The sequence below is a fragment of the Sceloporus occidentalis genome, unplaced genomic scaffold (assembly GCF_023333645.1).
Source record: "Sceloporus occidentalis isolate IW3139 unplaced genomic scaffold, rSceOcc1.0.p SCAF_81, whole genome shotgun sequence".
Taxonomy (NCBI): domain Eukaryota; kingdom Metazoa; phylum Chordata; class Lepidosauria; order Squamata; family Phrynosomatidae; genus Sceloporus; species Sceloporus occidentalis.
This window is the reverse complement of record NW_028317061.1, coordinates 3,565,548-3,592,773: the sequence shown is the minus strand read 5'-3', so window position 1 is coordinate 3,592,773 and position 27,226 is coordinate 3,565,548. Positions and strand designations below refer to the sequence as shown.

The window sequence follows — 27,226 nt, the reverse complement described above, 5'->3', positions numbered from 1 at the left end:
CCTAAGGTGTGCACTAAGCATTTATATCATCACTGGCGGGCCAAGGTGGCAAACCGTGTCTTTTAAAAGGGATCACAGCTAACAGATATGGAGATTTCTCCTATATGAAGGAATATTCTGAAATTTCATTAAAAACTAAAAAAAAGAAAGAAAACTGGACTTTTTTAATGCAAATACGTAATACCATGAACAATAAAATCAGTACTTTCTTTTAGATTTTTTGGAAATCTTCTCCTATAATAGAGCTTAATATTTGTAATAGCGTTAAGTTCATAGGTTAGGGAAGACATTTTGCCTTCTACTTGTTCTTGAAAAACATTTAACACTTAAGAGTAAAACTAAAACGTAAAAAACTATCCAGACATGTTTTCATTTTTTTCCGTAACGTACATACGTGTTATAAATAGGCAAATATTCATTCATATAGATGAATTTCTATTTTAGCTTTTGTCCTCCTTTGGGCCAGTTCTGATATAAAAAATTTGACTTAAACTTATCCTTTCAAACATCGAACAAACACGCTTAGCCATCTGTTATCTTTTGCAACAACAACAACAACAACAACAACAAAAAACAGCATTAACAAAAGGCATACACAAAAAAAATAATGTATTTTAACATTTATCAATAAGACAGAAAATGGTTAATAGTTACAATGTTTAAAAATAAAGTTTAGTGATTGTGCTTTTAAAACCAACAAAACAGTGCATTACAAATAACAAGAATAAACCAAAATTTCCTGAAGTGGTATGTCTGTTCAGTCTGGATTAACTCAGCAAACGGGGAGCCATCCAAATTTCAACCCCCCAAAAAGTTACCCTCGTTTGATGTGTATTACAAATGTTAGAATTCTCTTTTTTGTTTCTTTTTTTTTCCTACAAATGTTGCTGAATGGAAAAATAAATGATTTCTGAAAGATTTCCCCCAAAACCACCAGGTATTTTTTTTTTTACTGGCTTGACTTCCATAAAATCACGATGTAATGGATATGGGAGAGACGAGTACCACAGGAACGTATGAAAAAAAGTACATATTTACAATGACCTCCTTACTGCTTTTTGATTATGGGTTGAAGGGCAATACTGATGTAACAGTTATCGTTAGGTTTACAATGGGGAAAAAAAAGAAAATTCTGCTAAATGCAACCTAACGCAAAGTCATGAAAATGTCATAATTTTGTGCATGAATTCTCGTAGATGGCTGCGTTAAACGTTATGGAAAGATGGCCATCGCTGCTTTGGTGGTCGGGAGGCAGTGCACTGCACCAGCTCCTGCTAGGACTCGATAGGGAAAAAGACAAGATTGGCTTCGTAGGCAGCAAGCTTAGGGTTCCAGTCTTGGCACCTTCTGCCGTCTAATTGCGGAAGCAGCGTCAGCACCGGCTCTTCAGCGAGCTGATGAGCTGTCTTTGCGGTTGGAGAACGAAGAAGGTGCCGTTTTAAGTGCTGCTTTGGGTAAATGTCGAGGTCGGACTTACACAAAGGGGACGAGGCGTAAACGAATGAAGCAAAAGTGTGTCCAGCTGATTTCATGAGTATAAAATGAAAACGAAAGAGTGTACAATTGATTGCACTGAACAGCATCTCTGGCATAACGTCATTCATCTTGAGGCATCTTGAGGGATTTAAATCTGAAAAGATCTCACTCCTTTTTCTTTGCCTTCAACTCTCTGTTTCCTGTAAAGAAGGGAAACAAATATATTTATAAATCATCCTATATGTGGAATGGGAATGAATGGGAAACCAGTCTTTTCTGTGTTTAAAGAGCAAGTTCTTTCTTTTATCAGACAGAAAAAGAAATTGTCCTAAAAAAAATGCTAAAGCAACTGAAAACCAGAGAATAAAAATAGCTATGCTCTTTAGCCTTATCTTGTATAATTAACAGTTATTCAAAATAAAGAGTGTGGACATCTCTGCTTACACTTTTCTTTGAAGTTTATATCACATTTGGGGACGTCTAACAGGGATTAGGGACACCTGATTGCTTTCAATGGGACCCAACGGACAGCGGCCAAAGGCCCAAAGGTATGCTTATACCCGAGTCAATAGGCCCTTTGCTCTGCATTACAGATGGTCCTGCCAGGCGCATCTAATTATGTGTTAAATGAGTTTTATGCATTCTCTATTATGTCAGTGCCCTGTGTGACCTTGGCATTAAGTGCAACCTGGCAACCCAAAATGTTGATATGCGTTATGCCATGCATTATATATGTATCTCTCTCTGTGTCATTTGATAGGGATCGTTGTGATGGATCGGGAAATTTTCTTGGAACAAAATTAAAACTTGATTGCCTTCTGTGGCAGTAATGAAGAAAGGATATTTGAAATATAGAGAAAGATGAAACCTAGTTAATAAACGAAGGGATGCTTATTATCTACTTGATTTGTGTCCAAGTAAACAGATTCTTCTCTTTTGCAGTGAAATCAAACACCCCACCACCCACTTATATCCTTCTCCACACTCTTACATAGTCCGCTTCCCACGTTCACAAGTAGCAGACCCCGTTCTCCTTCTGTACCAGTATGTCTTAATGTACGTCAATCTTCTTGTCAAATTGAGTCTTTTTTAACGTTATTATTCATTTTCACATGTGCCTTGTTGTAATAGTCTACTGGCACTCTATAAATATAATGTAATCTGATGTAACGTAACCAAGACACAAAATATTTGAGAAACTTGGTGCGCTGCTGCTGTGTCATTCACTGCGTCTTGGAATAAGCTAAAGAAAGACTGAATTTTATCTGCTTTGTCTACAAGTTACTCCGCTTAATGATTTGGGTCTAATTGGAGTAAAGCAGACCCCTATGACTATTAGGACCATTCAGCATACCCTCAAAAAGTATTTGTGCAGCAATGTTGTCCCTAGAGGTTTGTTAGCACTTTCTACTGATAATTCGTATGAGCAACGTTCACTTAACACCATGCATTACCTCTATTTCATCTTCATCTACGCCTCGCTCATATGTTCCTAAGAGTTGCATCTCGGCAGCGTTCCTGCGTCCGGTTGTTTGATCTGTCCTTCTCCTGCCACCAGAACCTCTTGAGGACATTGAGCTGGAGGAGCTAGGATCTCGAGGGTTATTCGATGTGGGGAATGTGGGTTTGCAATAAGGTAAAATGTCCTCTGCGGCAAAAAAATAAATAAAAACCTCTGCTTTACGAAATGATAAGGAGTAAACGTGTTTTAGCTATCGTGTCATGCTATCGTATTCAGCGTTATACAAATGAAATCTGATGTGCTTACGGATATAACCATATCCACATTGTGAAATAGGTGGAGATAATAAGGTAATACACAGATAACAGTGCAACATTTAATATAATGGGAGTTAAACAATGCACTTACGTTATAATGGAAAAAAATAAAATTTAAATTGCATTACTGTATGAAAAATAAACGGTTTACACTCCTGTGTAGCTGATCATTTAAATAACATTTTATACTAGTGGGAATTTCTATGCTAGCAAATTATACTTTTCATTTCGAAACAAATGTATGCATCATGTTTTTGAAGTCTGCCATGTAGCACACTTTTAAATAATGGCTGTAGAACTTTTTATATATATATATATATATATATTTACATATATTTATATATATATTCATAGATACATACATATGTATAAGAATATATATATATATATATATATATATATATATATATATATATATATATATATATACTATATATATATATATATATATATATCTCCTAAAATGATAATTTACTAATATTTATTATTTAATATTATATGTTTTATATTTATTTATTAGTAATTTGTTACACAAAGAGAGTTTTAGCATTATTGTAATATTTACTATTTATTGTTGGTGCTGAGGTCTGGGTTTTTAGTTTATTAGCATTTTAGTTCTTTAGACCATAGATTGAGTTACTGCAAAGTTAGCCAAATGCATAATGGAATTCACAATTTTGAAATTCCCAGATGCTGCAGATTTTTTAAAGTATTCCTTTTATTAGCAGATGAGGCAGAGGCGGGGAAATAATTTTGATTATTTTTATATCATAATAGATTTTCATTTAGTTCCCAAAGAAATACCTTGAAGAGGTGTGGTTTCTCGTTTTCCCGTTTTTCCTCTTTTCATTTTCTCATCAATCTGATGTTCTAGAGGTTCTCTCCTCTCTCCTGAATTAGTCCGTATATCCGCCTGTTGTCTGCTCTCTCCTCCTTCTCTCCCTCTGTAGTTTGTTCCTTTTCTCTCCCCTGGTCTTTCTAGTCTTTGATCCGGTGCAGCGTACTTTTGTGAGAAGCCGGGGCGCACATCTAGCTGTGCTTTGGATGGACCAGTCGGAGACTTCAAAGCAGGAGGGGGCAAGGGCGGCGGTGGTAGATCTGTAAAAAAAAAAAAATATATTATAGTAAATCTAACAATTGTAATTTAAAATATAAACAAAACAAAAATTTCTTGCATCCTGATTGTCTATATATTTTTTTATATATCAGTACCTGTGGAATTGGGTAGCGAATTCCACATCTTTACAGCCCTTGCTGTAAAGATATGAATTAATTATAAATAGTTAAATACCACACCAATACAAATACATAAACAAGTTTGTTTTGAGAGGAAGAAGGATAAGCAATATACTACAGACTGCTAGCCCCTGACAGGATGATATCAACATATCTAAATATCCAGTATTATATAATTGTATTTTCATCATAAATATTTTTTCAACCTTTAATTGTAAACAGAAGTTGGACATACATTGCTATGCATATTTGCAATTTATATCTATATCTATATATATCTATATATATCTATATCTGATGTCTATAGATATATCTATAGATGTCCTGATGAAAGTCAGTAATGACTGAAACGTCGACTTGACTTTGAATAAAATGAAATTGTCTATTTAAAGACCTGGAGTGCTGACCATCTTTTTGAAAGTGTTTTACATGGAAACTGCTGGTTACTAGCACCGGGCTTGGAATATTTGGAATGGTGTGCAATGGACTCTGTGAGTAAATGGATATATATATATATATATATATATGTCAATTGATGGAGATCATTGTGATGGGTGGAAATCTGTTACCCTGTATTCTTGTAGTAAAACGACCCTGTATAGTAAAGCAAATAATAGTTAAACTAAACCTGAAAAGCAATAATATACTTTAGAATATTCTACCCACAAAAAGCATGGGGCCAACACAAAAGTATATTTAATTTATATATTTTTTTAGATATTTGGAGAATTTGGGTATTTTGGTAAATATTTCAAGCTGTATAATTGTGGGCCTTTTTGTCGCGGTCAAAGCCTATTCATATAAAAGGGTTAATGTCCTCCGGCCACACCTTCCACCATTAAATACCATTTTAAAAAGTGTTAAAACACAGTTATCTGGCTTTCCTTACCAATAAAATAATCTCTAATTTCTAAATGGCCATTACAATGAACAAAAGCTAAATAAACTCACAACACTGGTTTCTAATTTGACACAAATGTGCAATTTATGCCGATATTACAGGACTACTAATTGAACCATAGAAGTGTGGAAGGAACAGAAAGCCTATTTTAGATAATATGCTGAATCATACGCAATTCACATTGATCCAATTTATCACATTTACTGCGTTTATACAGAGTGCATTATAATGGCCTGCAGACCTTCCGGTGCACAAAGGTAACAATGGCATTTTCATTACTTTGTCTTACGTGGTACTAATTAACAAGCAACCAATTTCATTTTTGTCCCCCCTCTTTTGTGAAAACTCTCAAGAATAGGGACCTTGAGGCCGTCTGCACCACTATGCACTGTATATACAGCATGTATTCCCCTTTGTTCTTATTTTTATTGAAACACAAATCATTATATTATATATTAATTGCTTTATATAGCGCCATCATTTTCCGCAGCGCGGTACAATGCCTTACACTTTTTTTGTGACAAAGCCCTCTTTCATTTACTGGCATTCTAGATTATCTAGCTACGGGGACAGAAATGCATTATAAATGCATAAACAGGTGCCTCGTGTACCGTTACCCAGTTACTCTTTAATGGGGGGAAATAATCCTGTAGCTCCTGGAAACCAGAAGTAAACATGGGTCTAATGCACTAATATTGCTTGGTGTAATCTGTATACAACATTGCATGGGTTTAATTAGTGTTTACTAATTGTGTTGTATAACTTGCTAAAGGTGATTTATAAAATTATAAAGAAAATCTAATATATTTATAATTATTACAAAAATGTATTAATTAATAATCATTATAATAGTGTTTTGGCTTATTATTATGGTTATGAATTGTTATATTTTTCTTAAATATGTAATAAAATATATAATAAAATAAGTATACTCACTACCAACAGAAAGTGTTTAAAAAAATGTAAGCCTAATTTGAAAATTGACCGACAAAGCTACGATCCTGAGCAATAACCTTTGAAAATCAGATACTACCCCACTATCCAAAAAAAAAAGCGTTTAACCGACAATTGGTTTCTGGGAAGGAGCCAGTATGTCCAGGTGCACTCTTGAGGCTTTGAGTAATGGAGTCTGGGCATATATTCAGAGATAATAATATTAATAATACAGGCAGCCACTCATTCTAAAATGACTTGTGCTCATCACGTTGTGTACTTTGTATTGGTCTTTCCACTAGTACCTAGGCTTAAAAAATCCCTCTTGCAGCCATTGATAAGGATCTATATTATTACGCTTTCATATGATAATGGCAGTGATGCCCCTCTTTGAAAAATTGCTGACTGGTAATGAAATTCCTAATCAGATTGTTGTTGTTGAGGCCAATGAAAGTTACAGTGTGACATGCTATCCCTTTGAGCAGATTCAGTAAGCCTGACAAGCGGACCTAGAACGGGGGGGATCTCATATAAGCTTTTCAGCAGAGCTAGCAAGACGCTCTTCTTTAAGAAGTCGAAGAAATGTTGGATCTTTAATAAACGCCGGGCCACCTGAGGCATTTTCATTATGGGCTTCCTTCTTCCAACATCATCAAGATGTTTGCATTTGCCTTCCGCCTTCTCCTGGGAATACAAGCATTACCTTCTGAGCAAGGGTCGATATTGTGTGTGAAGGCATGAGGAGGGATGATTAGAGGACGCGTTTTTTTATTTGCACAAAATTTGGTTGAAATAACACAGGAGTTGGGATTGCGTCTGCTCTTCATCGCCAACATTCACCGAAACTGAAAGGTTATCGCACATGATGCTATATAGACATACATATATATATATATTTTTTACAATCACATTTCGGATTTGGTATTTAATTCAAATTCCCGTGCGTGGTGTCACGGATAAGACATGGCTTTATTAAACTATATTTAACTCATGAATATTAAAGCAGAATTGCAAACGGCAATGCTTGGTTATGTCAGGTAATGAAGTAGTTAAAAAGTCACAATCTGCGTCGTCCCTATTTTAAATGTCACTTCCATCAGTATGCACATTTCAACGAGGCCCTGCTATTGTTCTGTCATAAATATTTCATTGACATGTATTACTTTTTCTACATGTGCAGCAGGAGACTTCATTTCACCTGCCTGGTACGATGATAAGCGGCGTTCTACAGAATGTCGGAGGATAATACACGGACAGGAGGAGAAGTGACAAAGGTATCCTTGTTCTTATACACAACATGACAAGTGTTTGTGCATTCCCCGACTGCTTCACCTGATTCCAGACAACATACAAAACAATTAACTTTCCGTCGTAAACCACTTCACTCCTTACCCTTTTGAATTATTAATTATTATTAGAACTTAAAGGGGAATCTATCACAGAAAAAAAGGTCACAAGGAGTTTAATAGCTAGCGTATGGAAAATTCCTTCGGAATAAAAATGGTTTAAATCTTCTGCTGAATGCAGTGTTGCAGTGAGCAGCTAATTTCTTTACATGTGATTTGTGAACCTTGGTTGTAATTAAGTGTCCTCATTCGAGGATAGTTAATTGGATTAGGAAATAGTTAAATCCAGGAGTTTCGGTGTAGCAATCAACCTTAAATCAGCAGAATGATCGCTAGAGCTGTGAGAAGGTCCTATTTGCTCGGTAATTTGTAGTAGATCACTCTGGCTCTCAGGGGGTTAAATCTGAATCAGCCCAAGCGCGTGGAACTCCAGGCTTGGTGGGGTAGGGGGTGTTCAAAAACAAATCAGGATTAAGGTAAATCCTCCCTTTGAACACACTGAACACAGTGATTTTGATCGAGTCGCCATCCCTCATGCTGGAATATAAAGAACATCTGGCCTGGTTATGGCCCTCAAAGCCTTTAGTCTCCAGAACACCTGGGCTGGTTATGGTCCTCGAAGCCTGGAGTCTCCAGAACATCTGGCCCAGTTAAGGCCCTCAAAGCCTGGAGTCTCCAGAACATCTGGCCCAGTTATGGCCCTCAAAGCCTGGAGTCTCCAGAACATCTGGCCCAGTTAAGGCCATCGAAGCTTAGCGTTTAACACACCAATCTTTATCATCAGTTTTTTCTTTTTTGCAGAAACAGAAGTTCGTTAGCTACTTGCTCCTGTGTCAGCCATCCACATTGGGTAATTTACAAGCTTATTATAAAAGAGAATAAATAATTAGAAGGTCGCTTTTTTAATGAAAACGTTCATCACCCGACTTACATTGCTTTGCTGTGCACCGCTCTCCTATCAACTCTCCTATAAAACTCAATTATGAACATGTTATTACACAAGATAATCCATTTTAGAGCTTAACATACAAAATTGTTGTTCAGGTGACAAATTATATATATATTTTTGGAGCTGCAACCTGAATTTGGTGAAACAGTCTCATATGTCTGCCACCACTCGCTATCTCCGAAATGCCTATGTTATCAGACCTACTGCCATCTACAGAAGAGCATTGGCCGAATCAGACACGATGCACCCACAATGGGGTGTAATGTCCAATGATGTCACTGCCTACATATCATATCAGGGCATGATATCATATTACAACACTACATTGTGGGAGACCTGCGCATGATGTCATCAGAAGTAGCGATATTGGAAGCCATGCACTTATAGAGTTGAAGACTATTCTACTGTTTGTGGTTGAGCCTCTTTCATCAGGCTTTCGCCCCAAGCTGTGCCATCTAGTTATCTGAGGTCTCCCTTTTCCTTATTGCGAGTTCTGACTTCTGTTGCAATTTGTCTCTAGGATTGTCCCCTAAATCCCATTTAAACCCTAAAAGGCCCTGTCCTAATTAGAGAAAACATTAATTGCACTGCACAGCATGCGGAGGAGATAAACCTTAGCAGATTGTGTTCCCCGACTGCAGGTTTAATCACAAAACTTTGAGGAGGCTCTTTCGGTGTCCATGGCAACAACATCATCGCCTGCTACTGTTTCATATGGCAAAAAAATACGAACATGGCAAAATTTTCCTCGATTGAAGAATTTTTTTTCTGGCAAAGGTTTCAGCATTTATCAGTACTACTAGTAACACACCACCCTTTTATAAATGTGAGAAAAAAAACATTCATTTAAGACATCCAACAACCATACTATTGGAATATTATTTAATTTAACAGCCCCTATTACAAAATATATGTAGAATAATTCATGATAAATCAGGGGTGTTGAAACCATAGCATAAGAGCCAGGGAGATGTTATCTTTAATTAACTTGTATTTAGCTATTTTGCTCATATAATATGTATTTTTTATGGTACTATAGAAAAAATACAATGCTTAATAAATAAACATTAGTAAAAAAATAAATCTGCTTAAAACATGATATGTGTTTTACTATCTAACAGGGTGCACGTGAGTTATTTTAGCCATGGCTCATGGGACTTTTTGCAATGCTAAGGGAATATATTTGAATAAAATGCTTTAAATCTAGATCAATAAAAGTGGCATTTAGTGTCAGACAGTATGAGGGTATTGATTCTCAATGAGGGCATTTTGATAATAATATAAATCATAAAGGCATTCTTTTATTTGCAGTATTGATATATTGAACTTTACTTCATCTATAATATATATATATATATATATATATATATACGAACACATAGAATATACAAGAAGAGACTCCTAAAAACGGCTTTAAATAGTATATGGTTTTAATAGGAATTCCTGCTGCAGTAGTATCTTTACTAGGTTTAGTGTACAGACACAAGGGATTGAGAGATAAATAGATTTTATAATCTAGATAATGTAATTACAGGGCAACACAGCACCAAATCACACATTCTGGGCAAGGTATACACATACCTCTCAAATGTCCTTGTTTAGGAGGGACAGTCCCTGTTTAGAACCCAAACCCTGTCCATCTTCCCTTCCACTATCTCCCTTTTTTCTCTTGCAGTTTAGAATATTTGCTGCGCATTCTCTACAGGACTAAAGCTCACTACAAATGGGAGAGATCGTATTAATGCTTAAATTAGGAGTTAAATACATTCTTCAATTACTTGCCTTGTTTAAAGGTATGCTAAATGCAGGGAAAAAAGCCACCCCTGCTCAAACTCTTTTTAAATAGTTAGTCATGTAAAATGTGTATATTATAATTCTTTTCTGGAGCATATTGTCTTATGACACAAAGGCGGGTAAGTTGTTGCCATAGAAACTGAAAATAAATTCTCTCTACTGTCTGGAGGGATCTATAACCTTATAGCTGGGTTTGAGAAGCTTGGTAAATCCAAGTGAGCTCTTGAAATCAATAGGAGGTTTGGTTCAGACCATTATTCCAGTTGAGCTTACCGTCTGCGTAGACCTCTTTTCGTAGATGTCCTTGTTGGTGTTTTGGTTTCTTACTAGGGCGAGTTTTCTGCATGACGGCAGTACTCATATTGCTGTCCGTCGACACAGGACTTGTAGGTCTCCGGCAGTGAGATGCATGAAAATGTCTGCGGCCTAGGAAATAAAGAACCAAAATTAATTTTTCATCCCTTAAAGGAGGTGCTCCTGGAACGCATTTAGCTTGGTTCACCCTATATAGCCAACCAAAAAGAAATACAACAAAATAACAAAAATAAAAGTTGGTTGGTGTTCATGGAATTACGTTTAGCAAAGTATTTGATTAGACCTCATAAATGTATTTTTACAGCAGATACATTTCCCAAAAGATAGATAATAAAAAATGCCAAGGCTTCAGCAGACAGGAACAAGTTTTACCTCCCGCTGCTTCTTGCATTTGGTGTCTTGCTACTTTAAGTCCAGCATATTCTGCAGCTGCTGCGACAGCTTGTGCAAAATCAGCATCCGTGAAAAATGAGCCATCAGATGAGCTGACGCTAGATCGCCCACTGGAGACATTGTCTTCTTCTGAAGCAGAGCCCCAACCGTTGATCATAGAACCAGTAACTGAGCTTTCTAGATCCCCGACACTGGAGGCAGGGGTCTGCTCCAAGCCACGCAAAAGAAGTCTGCGGTTCTGCATCTTTGCAACTTCCATTTCATCTCCTTCATCTTCAGGAACATCCGTATCCATGTCCGACACTATTGGTCCAGAAATATAGCCATAAGTATGGGGTGGAGATATGGGCCTTGGAGGAGGTGGAGGACTTATCTGATGACGCCTGAAGGGGAAAAAAACATATACTGTTATGTCAACATATATAAAAAACACATTACCTTACTAACTATACCAGGTACATCTGGATAGATATATTTTAAGCAAACACTTCCAACCCAAAAAAAAATAAAATCCCATAGAGGAGCAATAAAGGCATAACTATACTAAATAAAAGACCTAAATATAGATATGTCTTTGATGCATCAACCAGCCGCAAAATCCTTTTTTCTAATTTATACTCACACATTTCCAAGTTTAACGCAATATATATAACAAGGAAAACCTGGAACAAACTATACAAAAATCCATTACTTACAGTAGTCCAGACTAAAATTAATCAACATCCTCAAGAAAGCACAAACAATGCACTATTGATTTAGTGAAAAATTGCCAATTAGCTAATTTTCCAAAAAATATGGCCTAGATACTTTATACCAGAAAGACAGCGTGCATGGAATATTAATCTTACAATATTTTATTTCCGTGCCAGTGTTAAATCTGCAGTCAAATTAAATGATCGGCTATTCTAATAAACCTCTTAGAAGGTGAATGCTTTTTTTGGCAAAAAACATGCATTTTTAAAAACATAGTTTATGAATTATTAAGCACTGCCCTTTAAATATAACCTATGCATAGAATATGTTTTCCCATAGGTTAACGAAAAAGCCGAGAAGGTTGCAGCTTCTTATCTCTCTAATCCAGCCTGGTTCAAATCAAATATAATTAAAAATATTATTATAAAAACACCAGGAAGAAGTTCTCAACCCACTCGACCCAGAATTTTCCAAATTCCAAAAACAGATTTTCTTTACACTTCGAAGTACATTCAGCAAGATGGGTGAAGTCTTTTGTGTGATTACCCATGAGTCAATGGCAGCTACTAGGTTTGTACAGTCAATTTATGGCTGTTTTACCTTCTTTCCAGTTGATGTTGAGTATGACCAATATCCTCTTGACAGTCCTGAAGCATCGGCTGAAGCTCTTCTTGGGGTGAAGGTGTGAGAGTGGCGGTGGACTGATGACTATACGATACAGCAGCTGGAGAAGAGGCAGCCCCTCTTATAGGTGGAGTTGGTCCCCTTTCATCTTCTTCTTCCAGCTCATCTTGTTGGAGATACATTCGTGATGGCGGCATTGGGCAAGGCAGTTCTCGGTCATAACTAAAGCGGAAGGTGGAATTTATTTAATGATTTGTTTAATGCATGGTGGGCGCTCATAAAACCTACACATTTTTACCCAGTTGCACATAAACATGTGAAGAGCATTTTCCATACTATAATATGGAGCTCGTATTTTTTTACCTTTCATCAGCCGATAATGTATATTCCTCACTGGCGCCATGTGGTGGAGGATGTGCTGGAGGAGGGGGCAAGAGATCTGCCCAGTTCATGCCAGCCTGCTTAGAAACCTTAGGCGTACGCGTCCCTTTCTTGTGACCTTGGCTTCCTACAAAGGGGCAACGGAAAATAATTTTAGAAGAATTTAAAATCCATTACTGGATTTTGCAGAAACGCATGTTGTTACGCTTATCCAGCTAATATAAATCTTTTGGAGAAATTAAGAGAGACATAATTTACCCTGAAATATATTCATTACGTTAATAGCTAATAAATACCTAAAAAGCAATAAAAAAAATCACAACTGAATTTTACAAGCAACACCATTTGCTGTGATCTTCCTATAGCAATTAATTGAATTATAGATTATCGTCTAAAACAAATGAGCTGTAGACATATTTTCTCAAGTGCTTTTTTTATTATTTAATTGCTGCAACCAAAAATACAATATGATCCTGATATGATCTATTAATGTTTCACTGTTGCATTAAGACACTGAATATACATAATTTGTACTTGTCCAAAAATTGTTTTAGGCAAAATGAAATAATGTGTTTCACTTAGAAAGAGAAGACTTGAATTTAATCATTTCTGGGTGGTGTTTTTTTATTATATGTTTTTGATTGATGTAGTTTCTTTTACCCTTACATGATAACATTCATAATGCATCACGTTTTCGCTAATAAATCACTTTTTTGGGGAAAAGCCCAAACGCAATTTGTTTTGCTTTTTTAAAACAGTTTGTTTTTCAGTGTAATATATACATTACTAATACCTTTGCAAGTACAACATTTTAAAGGGGGACTCCAGCCATGTTGTGAGCTTTAATGTATACAATAGTTGAGCGTCCCATTTAACCCCTTAATGACAAAGCCTGTACATGTACAGGCTCAAAATGCATTGTTTTCAATGGGCTTAGGGAACGCCCATTGTCCTTAAGGGGTTAAATCAGAATCTCTCCTATGTATTAGTACTATTTCCCGTCCCCCTTCTCTTTGGCATGCAGGCGATGAGTTTGGGGTAACGCCTGCTTACTAGCGCACCTTTGTGGTTTACTCTCCTCTTAACAGCTCCTACTCAAATGAGATCTTCAGGATGTCTAAGAAAACCCCCATATGCATGTTTAGAAAGCACTCCTGTTGATTTCAAGGGATTTCAAGCGCTTTTCTGCCAATGATTGGATGCTTCTTGCATTCAAAGCTTGTTAAAAAAATGGACAGCGGAAGAGGCAGTGCGCTGAAGCTCTGAAGCTGCATCTTCTTCTAAAGTATTTTATTATGGATTTTTCATTGGAGGCCTTTGTGGGACGTTGGGTGGTCCCTTTAACCAGTAGATTATACTGGCCACCGCTAATAGGGGTCGCTCCTTCTTCAGGTTAAAGTGTAGGGGTTCCCTACGAATACACCCATGATCCAATGCACTCACCCGATGTGCTGCTTCCTCGATCTGAACTGTTGTATGACCCCCCTGTATTCTGGTCATGGCTGTAAGGAATTGTTGCAGGCATCGTATCTGTAGCCCGATAATCTAGAAAACAAAAAAGCAGCACTTAATCATGAACGCATTTACAAATACAATGATTATATCATATGCATCAGTTCCCATTGGGATGCATATCATAGATATTTGAAAACAATAATAATACATTCTGATTTGCTTAACATTTAGCAATGTCTGGAATGATATATGACACAGGGATAAGGTACATATATAAAATAAATAAATATACAAGACATATATTTAGCCTATAGCTCTGCCAGACTGTATGTGATCTTGGAGAGTGCCCCAATGTTTGGGTAGAAACGTGTACGAGTACGGAAAAAACATTTTGTACTATTTTTTTATCTATAGTAAAACACAAGAACATACCCTCTACCCGAGTTGAACAATAGGGTGTAGTATCGGTCTCTATCTGCCATTATTTCTGCATCGTGCCATGGTAGCCCGGGTTAGTTAGGCATTAAATAAACATATACAGGGAAACCGTCACAAGGTTATTTCACATTGTGACACAAGTATACTGTCAGCAGCTATTCATTAGAGGCATATGCCTTTGGAAGCGTCAACCTTCCATTATTAATGTTATAAAAGACATGCGGGGTTAGTGTTTACATTGTATGATTAAGGAGCCTAGGAACAGCTGTGTTCTTTGAGGCAAAGTCTAATTACATCACAACGAGGTCACGAGACACCTATGTAGTTCTTTTTAAGAGTTTGATTACTGCTAGGAACTGCTTTCTGCTTTTTATAGTCAGGAACATGCTGAAACCATTGTTCCAGGCAACATACAGCAGGAGGCCAATGTATAACAACTCAATATGGCAATGAAAGCACAAGTACTTTGTCCACAGTAAACTGAATTTCGTTCGGTGTCCTTAAGATATTTGGGAAAAAAATCTTTGATGACTTGGAGTTCTAATGGGTGCATTTTGACCTGCTATGTCGTTGTTATTATTATTAAAACTATTGATTGATTTCTATAGCACCATAATATTCTGTAGCTCAGTATAATGGGATCATTTACCCTTGTATTGGTTGTGCAGTCTACGGGCCATTAAAGGGACACCATTAAAGGTCTCTCTGTTATGAAAACTATGGGGAAATCCTGGCCGTTAACCTTTGAGTTAATGTCAATCAAAGGGTTAAGATGACTATCTGTCTGCTGACTCTTGCATCCAATCGTGCGCCACGTATTAGTTTTCTTGAGGACGGAGGCATAATTAAGCTTCCGTTAGACATGAAGATTACGATTGTGATCTGTGTTTAATCAGAAGTTGGCTGATGCCGTGATTGTACTGAGTCGTCTCCATGAATTAAATATTTTCTTTCACTCAACCAATCCCTCGTCCGCTGTAACATTTAGATCAAATCTCGCTATATTAATTTTCTTTTATTTGGTTTCATTTTATCTGAGGTTTATTATTTGCTGTACTAAATTCGGTTGCGTAGGTTAGCTGGGTGCTAATTAACTTTTTGACACTGTTAATCTCGATGCTTCGCATTTACATGCATAGTAGGCCCTTGGTTCTCGACCGCGGTGTAGGGAAATGGGAATAGCTGCTTCCCGTTATTAAAAAGATCTAAGCCAAGATCCCCAGAAGACTTCACCTTCCAATAAAAGTAATAACGAGGAGGGGCAAACTCCGGCTTCTCCAACAGTACACGAGAGGATTTCGTTGTTTTAATATGAACAGCACAAAGTCCGGAAAAAGGCAGTTTAATCTTTGCAGCACAAAATGTGTCAAAAATGTAAAAACTTAAATAAATTCAGTAACGCTATTCTTTTTTAAAACTAAAATCTGAATTTGGGACGAGTGACAAGTAAGCAGATAGTTTTGTTTCTAGTGACCTATTATCCAAATAGCTTATTATTTTTAAGACTATGATTTTTACCCTTATTTCAATGTGGCTTAAGCTTCTTCAAAAGGCCGGTAGGCCACTAGACTCCACTTACCTAGAGCACTATGGAAAGCAAAACAAGTAGGGTTAAAGTAAGCATCGCTGGCTCTGATCTAGTTTTAACCCCCCATCTTGACCATACACTGCTTATTTTTCAGCATTTTCCATGAATTGCACAGATCCCACCCAAAACATTATATGTTGTTTCGAAGATTTTCTTCGTTGAGGAGCAGCAGCCACTGTCCCTAGACGTTCTTGGAAAACACTGCACAACAGAGAATAATTCTTTCAATGTAACTAATGTCCATGGAAAACCAGTCCTACAGAGTTTCTGCAGAGTATGACTGCAAACTGTAGTAGTTTTCAAATAGACATCACTTAAAAACAAGCAGATTCCAACTCCATCCTAAACAAATTCACTATTAACAGCGTGTGGCAGCATAACATTACAATGGACAGGTCACTTGGCGTTCTAAGTATAGTATCTTCTCCAGTATAGGTCAAGTCCCCATTTGACCTGTGATGAGGACCATGCCCACTCCCATTACGATAACTGAGCTTTCTCTTGGCCGTGTCTATGTTCTCATGTTTTCCCCTCTACATATATACATCCATATACATCATATTAACTGTATCCATGCTAACAACTATTCACCTTTGTTGATTTTGTTTTGCTCCATGATGTTGTACTGCATCGGGGCAACATCTGGTTTCTGTTGAGAGGGAGGTTTCCAATGCTTTTCATCCAGATCGCCAACAGCAGTGTTCACATTGTTACTTATGTTTGACTGAATGAGCTGAGTGGTTGCATACGGGGTGGGTTGTCCGGCTGCACTGATGAAGCGTCCATCTTTCAGATTAGGACTGTTGAAGGTTTTCATTTCATTGATTTTGTTGCTTAGATCCACATCACCATAAATCGCTGACTCGGGCACCATTAGATTAGTCTGTTTGTTGTCCAGCTGGTTGTTGTAGTTAGCGATACAATCAGCTGATAACAAAAAGAGATAAGTCTTTAAAAGCACTGAATAGTCTATTTAATGCTATTAACAGACATAATATAAGTAAAATAAAAAAATAAAACAATAATACTTATGTGCTGCTGATATTTCTGTCCAAATACCCTTTTCCCTGTAAGTTAGAGGCGATCCACAAAAACAAAACATATACAGAATGTATAAATCCTTCGAGAAACCTTTATCGCACTGCATAATTTGATGCTGGTAATGCATTAGACAACACTGTATTTATGAGTGCATTGTTGCTAATTACAATAAGAATAGGCGACCAATTAAAAACTGAAGGTCCGTGCATTAACCCTTTGAGGACCAGACAGGGTATGATTAATCCTATAGATGCCACAGGAGTCTGCTCCAAAATATACTGCGCATTTCATCAGCCCCCAAAGAGTTAATTAGATTCATTAATCTTTCCTTCCCGTCTGACATCATACCAGAAAAAGCAGGTACATTGCGTCCAAATTGTAATCATGCCCAGGTTTCACTCTGGAATTGTCGACATATATTTAGTACTGTGAATATCAATATATTTTTACTGATTAAATGTAATTAAATCTTTCAGAGTGTTATTTAAAATGTACTTTAATACGTCTGATACAGATTTACATTCTTTCATATAATTTTGCATTTAAAATAATACATGCCTCAATTAAAAAATTGTATAAACGTTTACAAGTATTGGCTTTCAAATCTAATTATGCTTTGTCGTTTAATACCATTTAAAGGAAAAGTCATGCCTGCTCCTTTTGCCAAAAATATGATGTGCCTGAAATACCTTTTTGCCTTTCACAGAGTTTCTAGCGTGGGGTGTTCCTATGCTGAGAGTTAATAGGAGCTGAACATTTGAACTTCCTGATTGTATAATGAATTCTAAAGGATCCTTCCATGCTCCTGAGCTGGTCCTCCATACTACATAACAGGGAACTTAGTCTTTTATTAAACTATAGTTCTGTGAGCCAGCATGGGGTCCGGCCAAAGGGCCAGCTCGCCAAATAGGAAAGAGTGCAAGCTGGACCCAAGTCAGCTTGGATCCTTTTGGATTCAGTTGGCGTGTCCAGCTCAAGTTGACTCTCACTTGTCTCGAGACATGAATCACTGGAGCTAACTGGACAAATTTATATGAGGCAACCTCTAGAGCTGCTTGGCCCCTTCCGTCACCAGGCACATTAGCCTGTTCTGCAGGCTTATACGTCAGTGGATGGGTGATGGGAATGGAATGGATGGGTTACGGGAACATTCAGCATGCAAAAGTAAATAGGAGGTGGGTTGAACTCCTTATCATAGGAAGAACAAGGAGAAAAAAATCACATCCGTAGAAAATTATTGATTCATCTTTAAATCAATATAACATATGTAAACCAGACATCCACCAAAGAGGAGGGAAAGAAGATCCAAAATAGGAAGGTGAACCGCCAAATGGGAACATTCAGTCCTGTACCCAATAACTGGAGGAGAACAGGTTCCATGCGCTGCCACCAGGCTGTGCTGCTCTGCCCAAACACAGGTTGCTATGGTGATAGGACCACCTTCTAAACTTTGCACTGGAATAACTTTTGATAATCCCCCAAGTTAACACAGTATCAAAGACATCTAACCTGGACGGCTGTAGGTAGCAAGGTTGTTGTCGCTGCTTCCATTCCCAGATGTACAGCAATTGATGGGACATTCTTGGTGATTGTTTCCAGTGTTTGGCCAGGTATCTGCCAGCCAAGGCTGTGTGGCAGGTTCTGTAATATTTAAAAGCCCTGGCCTACAAAACAAGAGATGCACATGTAAAGACAATATATTGTTGTTGTAAATTATTGTTAGTAAATATTAATTGCTTTTTCAAAAAGGTCTAATAATCATAGCAAACAATCTAATCTCAATACGAACATATCATTGGACTATAAAATCTGGAATGCAGAGTTGCTCTTTTGTAAATAACCGTTCTGTCTGAAAAGGGGAAGTAATCTTAAAATGGACCCAGAATACGTTAACATTTTCTACCACATGCGCATAGAAAAGGCAGAAAACATAAAAGAGAATCCTCCAGAGCTTCATTTTCGCTCTAAAACACACCATCACCCCTCAACTCCCTTATCAAGTTCTCATGGTAAATTAAGCAAAAATCTAGGGGTATTAATCGAAAGTTAGAGTTCTTCTTAAATGTTACAAACCAGCAAAACAGAAATTACTGTTTTAATTACGGAATTATTTTTTTTTTTTACAAAATGTTTACAGAGTCTTTAACCCCTTCAATCCCCTATAGACGTACCAGGACGTCCAAAAAACGCCCACTAAGAAACCCCTATGGACGTCCCGGTACATCCAGCCCTTCGTGCAGCGTCAGGGACACATCCCTGCCGCTGCACGGGAGACCAGGCTGTTTGACAGCCTGGACTCCCCCCTGGCAGCAGAAGCCGGCATCGCCGGCTTTCTGCTGCCCGATCTCCTGTAACAGCTTCCGGCATGAAAGCCGGTAAGCTGTTACATTTGAAAGTGCCCGATCGGGCATTCCCTTCCGGGTTGCGTCACTGCTGATGTAACCCGGAAGGTCATCGGAGGACAGGATATCCCCTGCGGGGATATTCTGCCCTCCGATGAGGCACAGAGACGCTACGATCTCTATGCAGGTCTGTGAGGACCTGCATAGAGATCACAGTGTGATCGGTGCAGGGGGATCGCGGGGAGGGGAGTGAGAAAAAATATATAAAAAAAGATAATAAAAAAAATTCTTAAAAAAAACCTTACTTCCCATTGCCCTAGCATAACATCTAGCCAGTATAACCCTCCTGCCCCCGTTCACAACCCCCAAACCCGTTAGGCCATAGGCATAAAAATTATACGCTAGTTTTTACTAAATTTCTCATTCTAAATTTTCAGCTAATCATCCAACTATGGTATCAAACGAAAGCTCTATCTCTCCTTGAAAAAACAATATATAGTTTACATGGGTACACTATTCACAGGAAAAGAGAATCAGCGCTAAACCGACATACCCCAAAAATGGCAAAATTGCTCTGGGCTTTGAGGTACCAAAAACCCCTGGGATTGAAGGGGTTAAAACCCCATTTTTCTAAATAAACAAATTATTGTTAGTGACTGCGGCTGTGATTTTGAGAAACCGAGACTTTCCTAGCTTGCTTACGAAGCTCACCTGAGACCCAATTAAAGGTCACATTTCTACGCGCGTTAACACAGCTGCTTTTGGCTCTAGAGTGTACGTAGCGAGTTATGTTATCGCGCATATAAGACTTTTGTGGCAATTTAAATTGCCAATTGGTTCATACATTTAAATAATTGTTAATGATTCGGTTTTTGATAGTAAATGCACCCAGGTGCTTTTGGGGCTAGCTCGTGTTTTTCTGCACATATTTTCGATGACTCCTGTCTACTGAGAACACGGTTCCTGCTGCTTCGGTTTCGGGACAATGCATGGTCCGGCAAAATGCAAATGCCACGTGCATTCATTAATTTGATTTTTTATAGGGTATTTTTTTTTTAAACATATACTTTGGTGTATTAAAGTGGAACCAACACTTAAGTCAAGTACCTTTAAATAGTCATGGCCAATTGACCTCTTACTATAATGCAGTTTACCAAAATAACGGCTTTTTGAAGCACTAAAAACGTTTGCAATATGGTGACTGGGTTGATGGAATAACTCTTGAATATCATGCCATGTAATTGGTGCCATAATCAACCTAAAAAATAAATGTAGAATTTTCCAACAGATAAGGACCATTCGGTCCATCTAGTCTGTCTGTTTCTCCTGATGTAAAGACTTCAACCTTAATCAGTCCTTAGTCTCATATTAGGTTCAGGTTAGCCATATGCCTATCCCATGAATGTTTTCACTGTTTTAGCCTCTACCACGACCTAAGCGCCACTCTTTCACAAAAAATCCTTACATTATATCTGAAATAAACTTCTCTGCTCTACTTTGTTAAATCCCTTTATGTATTGAAATATTTCTCCCATGTCGCCTCTCTCTCTCCTTTCCTCCAAGCCGTGCATATGAAACGTTCATTGAGTAGAGCGATCTTGCGGAATATCTGTAGAACCTTTGATATTTTACTAAAGGTATTGTACATAAAGAAAGCGAGTAAAATGGAAGGCGCAGCATATTATACCAGCGGCGGATCTAGTGCAAAGTATGTATTTTTGGGATTAGGCTTGGGGGTGTTCCTTGTTACTTTTCTGCTGAGATGTTAATGCAAATACATTGACACTAATAATATAATGAATCAGCAGCACAACAGATGGTTGCGAGTGGAGCTGCCGATATGCAAAGGGTTTGCGAGATGAGCTTGGAGCTTCAACTCCATTAGCCCAATTTCTAAAATGTACCTGTCACCTAAAAACAACTTTCCATCAATCAGCAGAACACGGCAAACTGCAGAGGTAGGGGGTTCATTTGTTTAGGATTCAGCAGTTTGCGAGCCATTTTAATGACAATGTTTCCATCTGCCTGCTCCAGGACTTATTTTACTGCCGGGATATACGGGCTTTGTTATACTGTACGGCTATAAAACAAGTGGGAAGGATTAAAGGAAAAATGCAAATAGAGCAGAAATCGAGGGTGGACTTTGGGTTAGGGTTGCAATATCAGCGGCCATTTTTTTTCCCCCAGGACACATATTTATTGACCATCACGCGAAATGTGCTTCCCTGCGGTATGTTAATGTATATTAAAGCGGATCCATTACCCAGTTATACATTTCACATACTGCAGGGCGGCGCTGTGGAATATGATGACGCTATATAAATCAATATACATTAATATGTTGCTTAGCAACGTGTCCTGGAAAAATATGGCTATGTTTAGTGGATGCTGTTAATGATGGCTAAGTTCTTTAAAACAAAAAGAGAGTTGCATGGGTGTCTCCTAATTTGTTCCCAGGGATTCATAGTCACACGTTTTTCCTCCTCTCCACTCTCCCTTTCCGTTTTTCTTTGACCTCTCCTTAACTTTTTCCTGTTTTGTCTCTTTCCATTAAGCTCACACAACTGCCCCTCGACACACATTTCCACACTTCAACATCACTTGCTTCTGAGTTCAGTCCTTATTTTACTGCCCTTTTTTTTTTTTTTTTTTTTTTTTTTTACGATTAAGCAAAGATTATTATTATTATCATCTTTTATTTGTATAGCGCCAACATTTTACGCTGCGCTTCGTACAATACATACATTCAAGGGGTCTGACAAAACTAATAGGAATATATATTTCTTTTCCATGGTTAATAGATTCAGATAAACATCTGTTTAAAATGTACTAATACCGGGAGGATACCTTTTTACTCATTGTACAGAGCTGCTGAATATGGCGGCGCTATATAAATCAATAAAGAATAATAAATTCCTTTTTAACTAACTTGCGCCCTCTAGTGGAAGGATTGTATAATGCATGCTATAAAAAAAACATTGTTTTGCATTGCACATATATATATAAAAACTGTATATGCACAGAAGGATATGAAATGTACTGAAAGTGTGAATTACTAATTTTATAACGTTACAGAATTCAAACGGCCAGTCTTCACTATCTGGTTATTGGATGAGGCTACAGATATAACACACATGATTTAAGGCACTCACTAAAAAAGAAGCCCTCAGCACATTGTTAACTGTAAAAAAGGATGACAAAGGCTATATTTTTTTATATCACAAAAAAAATCTTATTTTCTCACCTGCCAGCGCTGCTCACAGCATCGCCACCTCGTTGGTACGCAACTAAAACAAGATATAAAAACACCAGCTGTCAGAATACAAACTTCAGCAAAATAATAAATATATTGCATCGCATGGTAGAGGCTACTGATCCATTAAATCCACGCTTTCTGGTCAATCACTAGACACAAAATGACAATTTACTTAAAGTATTCAGCATGTAATTGCATCTCCAAATGTATTCCTTTGTAAGCACATGGCAGTCGGGATGATAAATCCTTTAGATTAAGAACTAAAACAGGAAGTATGACAACATGCTTTGATGGGACATAGATCACTCTGTGTCTGTTGGATCTTTTTTAACATAATAGATAGCCGGTCACATCCGACGACAGCTTGGAATATGAAAAAATGTTTAAGAAATCGAAAAATGCAACAGTTGTAAAATAAAATTTGTCTAGTACAGCATATATGTTATATGTATATATAGTATCCATGTCGACATCTATCCATCTATCTATATATAGTGTGTGTGTGTGTGTGTGTGTGTGTGTGTGTGTGTGTGTGTGTGTAGATAGGTGGACAGATTATTCCTTTCTTGTAACATAATTACTGAAGTTAGTGTTAACTATATTCACTATAACGCTAATTTAGCTGATCATAAGGCCTTTTTATATATACAAAGTGAGGACTATTTTATTAAGTCATTATTAAGTTTATGTTGTGAAATAATTTATTTTTTTCCAATTTTCTTTTAAAATAACTAATCTTAGATCCTTCTGTACCACTATAACATTTTATTTTTGCATTTTGTTTTAAATATTTTCACTGTTCTCTATTGTAACAGTGTGTGATGGCACTATAGATATATATATATATATATATATATATATATATATATATGGAACGTATTATAAAATATAACTGTTTGTTCTTTTCTAGATTGGAGTTAATACCTGGCCTGTTTTTTAATGCCAGCAAGACACTAATTTACTGTAAAGTGTGCAGGGAGAGGTTTAATCCTCCCCTTGGGATATTGCTGTGTGTGCAATAACCGATGGTCCAGCTAAGCTGGAAACTGAAAGCCTTCGCCCATTTGCCTCCCCACATCAAAAAATAAATAAAAATCAGCTTTCAAAAAACAGTAATTATGACAAACGAACATGAATCACGTAAAAATGCTGATGATCACGTAACCGACCCAAAATAAACATTAAGCGACCCAGTAAGAAATTTTGGTTAAACGCCATGTGGAAATATTTGGGTGGAAGATTGCCAAATGCTATTAGGATTTGGATTGATTAGTTAATACGGGAGGATAAGAGAAATCCGGGGGTGTTGTAGTTTACGTCAGATTATCTGGAGAGCGACATTGCTGTTGCATGCACACGCCAGCATTCAAAGAAGATAATCTCGTACATTAGAAAATGGTTATTTCTAGGCATGCCATTAAAGGAAGGGGTTAAAAGAGATTAGTGACATGGGAAAATGCTGATGGATTCTACCGCTATGCATTTCCTAACTAGGAATGTGTTTAAGAAAGAAGTCATTTTAGAGAAATTCCAAGCTGCCACTGCTGCAAATCAGAGATAACTGCCTGCGGAGATTATAATAACGGGATTAAAATTTAACAGGCAGAGTTAAAACGCTTCACTAAGGTAACGCCAAAGAGAAGGGGCTGCCACCAATGAAGCCAGCTGGCCTGCACAACCAAAATGCGGGTTTAGAAGAAACCTTCTACATTTTAGTTTAATATCGATGAAATAATAACGTTTACAGCCACAGCCTGACAAATATCGTCATTTTCTGCAGGGTTTAATGGAAAAAGTTCACCATGTTGAAGAATAATTTTCAACAGGTTTTCGTATTACTAATATTCACAGCTGGTGTTTTGTATGAAAGTCATCACCATCCAGGACTGCTGTATGAGGCACAGTCTCGGAGGTCCCAAGGGTTTACCCCCCCCAGCCACCCCCAACATCCCTACCTGTAATACATTGCATTGATTTCAAGGTAGGGAATTCTTTATCATGGTGGCCCCTGGTTAAGGACTGGGTTGCATTTTTTAAGCATAAGAGGCCATGGGAGAAGGGGTGTCACTTTTTTCATCAAGCAGACGTTGGGTATTTGTTTTATTTTTTTAGAAAATAAATTGGGTAGATTGGTAATTGGGGGAAGATGGTTGGTTTCTTGTTTATATCATGGAGACAGTTAGAGATGAAAAATCATGACAAAAGGGGGCCCTAAGTTGATATTAGACAGGAACCTTTCTAAAGATGTCATCACCTGTACTCTGGCTCGGCAAACGATTTCAGTGAACTTGAGGCAAGATCCCCAACTAACTGATTGGTTCGGTTAAACTTGGAAGACATGTTAAACTATTGAGTTCCAAGCTAGTTCCAGTTGAGTTCCATCATACACTGAAGGTCACTGAACTCAATGAGGACCTCTTTGCGGATCTCAGGAGCTATGGCCCATTATTAAATGGACAGAGCCTAAAATGCCAATACCACACCGCTATATTCTCATGTTCTAATGGACGCATTGGCTTTTTTTCCAATAACTCAAGGGACATCACTGTCCAGTTCTTCCTCACTCGGTAAATGTACACCCCTTTCCCCTAGACAGTTAGATCGGGAAGTATTAGCAGCACAGTTACACGATTACAAAGCACATGCAACAACACAGAAAGGAGAGGAGTGCAAATACTATGTACCTGTTGGTGTGAAGGTAAAGGACGGGACTGAAAAATCAAAATCAAAAATAAAAACAGGTTATTAAGCTGAAGAAAGAAAAGCAACATATCACATTAGTACACGTCAAGCAATGTATAGTAAATCAAAGTAAATAGGCAGCCTAGTGAATTAAGTACAGGGCTTCGTGACTGCATTCAAGATACATTTCAAGCGGGGTGGGTACGACTTCCAATTAATTGTTAGTTCGATTTGTATTCCGCATATGAATGATGGCGAGAAAGCATTGCTTAAGAGAGTTGTTGTGCTGTAGTTATAAATCTTTCTCCAATCAATAACCACTGCAACGGCCCAATGCTGACTACAAGCCTCCTTTACAATTTCCGGAGGGCCCGCGCCATGAACCACAACTGGTTATCCTCCAAGTTCCATCAATATGTCTGCATCACTACTTAAAATGAGAAACAGTCTGGTCTGAATGCATATGCTTATACCGTCAATAATGCAGGGAATAACAGCTCAAAAACAATAATTAGAAAATGCCATTTTTCCAGAAAACCCTTATTGTTGATGTATACATTTTCTTCGTGAATTTCGGTATTTTTGACGCAACGAAGGAAAAAGTTATACATCGATTGCACTAACTGGAATATACACACACATATATCTATGTGTAAACACCTGATAATATGTATAAGATCATTATTTATTTATTTTTTTAGATAATACTGAAATTACTATTGAATTAGTTTAGATATAAATCTGTGTATAGGTAGCCAGGTAGCCATGGCTCTTATAATTTCACTAATGCCTACATTGTTTACCACCTTTTTAACTATAAATCCATTTCTTCCTGGCTCCTAAAAAAGTAACTAGCGCCCATTTCTTTTTCTGGATTTCGGGCAGCATCTGCGTGTTCCGTGAACTCGTTTGCGCATGCATAGGTATTGGAATCAATCACCTCTTGTGGCCAACACAATAAAATTGAAGGATCTGCCACACAAGCAGCAAAAAAAATTACATAGAAGGCGCGATTGGGACCCAAAACAAATGACTCGTCTGGGCCTACAATTCTCTGTCTGCTTCCAGAACACTACATAAAGATATATATACTGTATTGGCTCGGATATAGGCCGCCCCCGTATATAGGCCGCACCCTAAAAGTTTGGTGCTTTTTAAAGAAAAAGTTTTTTTCTTTAAAAAAGCACCAAAAAAACAAGCTGCCACTCTGTCTCCCCCCCCGAGATATGCTGCCACTCTGTCTCCACCCCCCGAGATATGCTGCCACTCTGTCTCCCCCCCCCGAGATATGCTGCCACTGTCCACCCCCCCGAGATATGCTGCCACTGTCCTCCCCCGCGAGATATGCTGCCACTCTGTCTCCACCCCCCGAGATATGCTGCCACTGTCCTCCCCCCCGAGATATATATGGATATATATTTATATAGATACACGTAGCACCGCTCATTTATTTTAGTTGAGAGGGTAAACATATGTGTTTTCCCTTTTGTTCTTGTTATTTTGATATACTTTATCATTCTTTATGTCATTATTACCATTTTAAGAAAAGCCCTTCTGTTCGTTGCATTATTTCCTATTTTCTAACCTATCTAACTGAACTGAAA

General features: G+C 37.6%; 1 protein-coding gene across 1 annotated transcript in view; it reads right to left on the bottom strand.

Moving 5' to 3' along the window:
• Positions 1-2,909: 2,909 nt before the first annotated feature.
• LOC149285315 (roundabout homolog 1-like) overlaps positions 2,910-27,226 on the bottom strand; it is a 228,401-nt gene continuing 204,084 nt past the window's right edge. Inside the window, exons 19-29 of the mRNA XM_089495532.1 lie at positions 25,625-25,651; positions 22,929-22,971; positions 18,852-19,006; positions 16,893-17,228; positions 14,264-14,365; positions 12,803-12,947; positions 12,416-12,661; positions 11,102-11,505; positions 10,688-10,840; positions 4,060-4,353; positions 2,910-3,124 (exon numbers count right to left, since the gene is read on the bottom strand). Coding sequence (XP_089351658.1) covers positions 2,910-3,124; positions 4,060-4,353; positions 10,688-10,840; positions 11,102-11,505; positions 12,416-12,661; positions 12,803-12,947; positions 14,264-14,365; positions 16,893-17,228; positions 18,852-19,006; positions 22,929-22,971; positions 25,625-25,651 — 2,120 coding nt within the window. The remainder of the gene's footprint in view (positions 3,125-4,059; positions 4,354-10,687; positions 10,841-11,101; positions 11,506-12,415; positions 12,662-12,802; positions 12,948-14,263; positions 14,366-16,892; positions 17,229-18,851; positions 19,007-22,928; positions 22,972-25,624; positions 25,652-27,226) is intronic.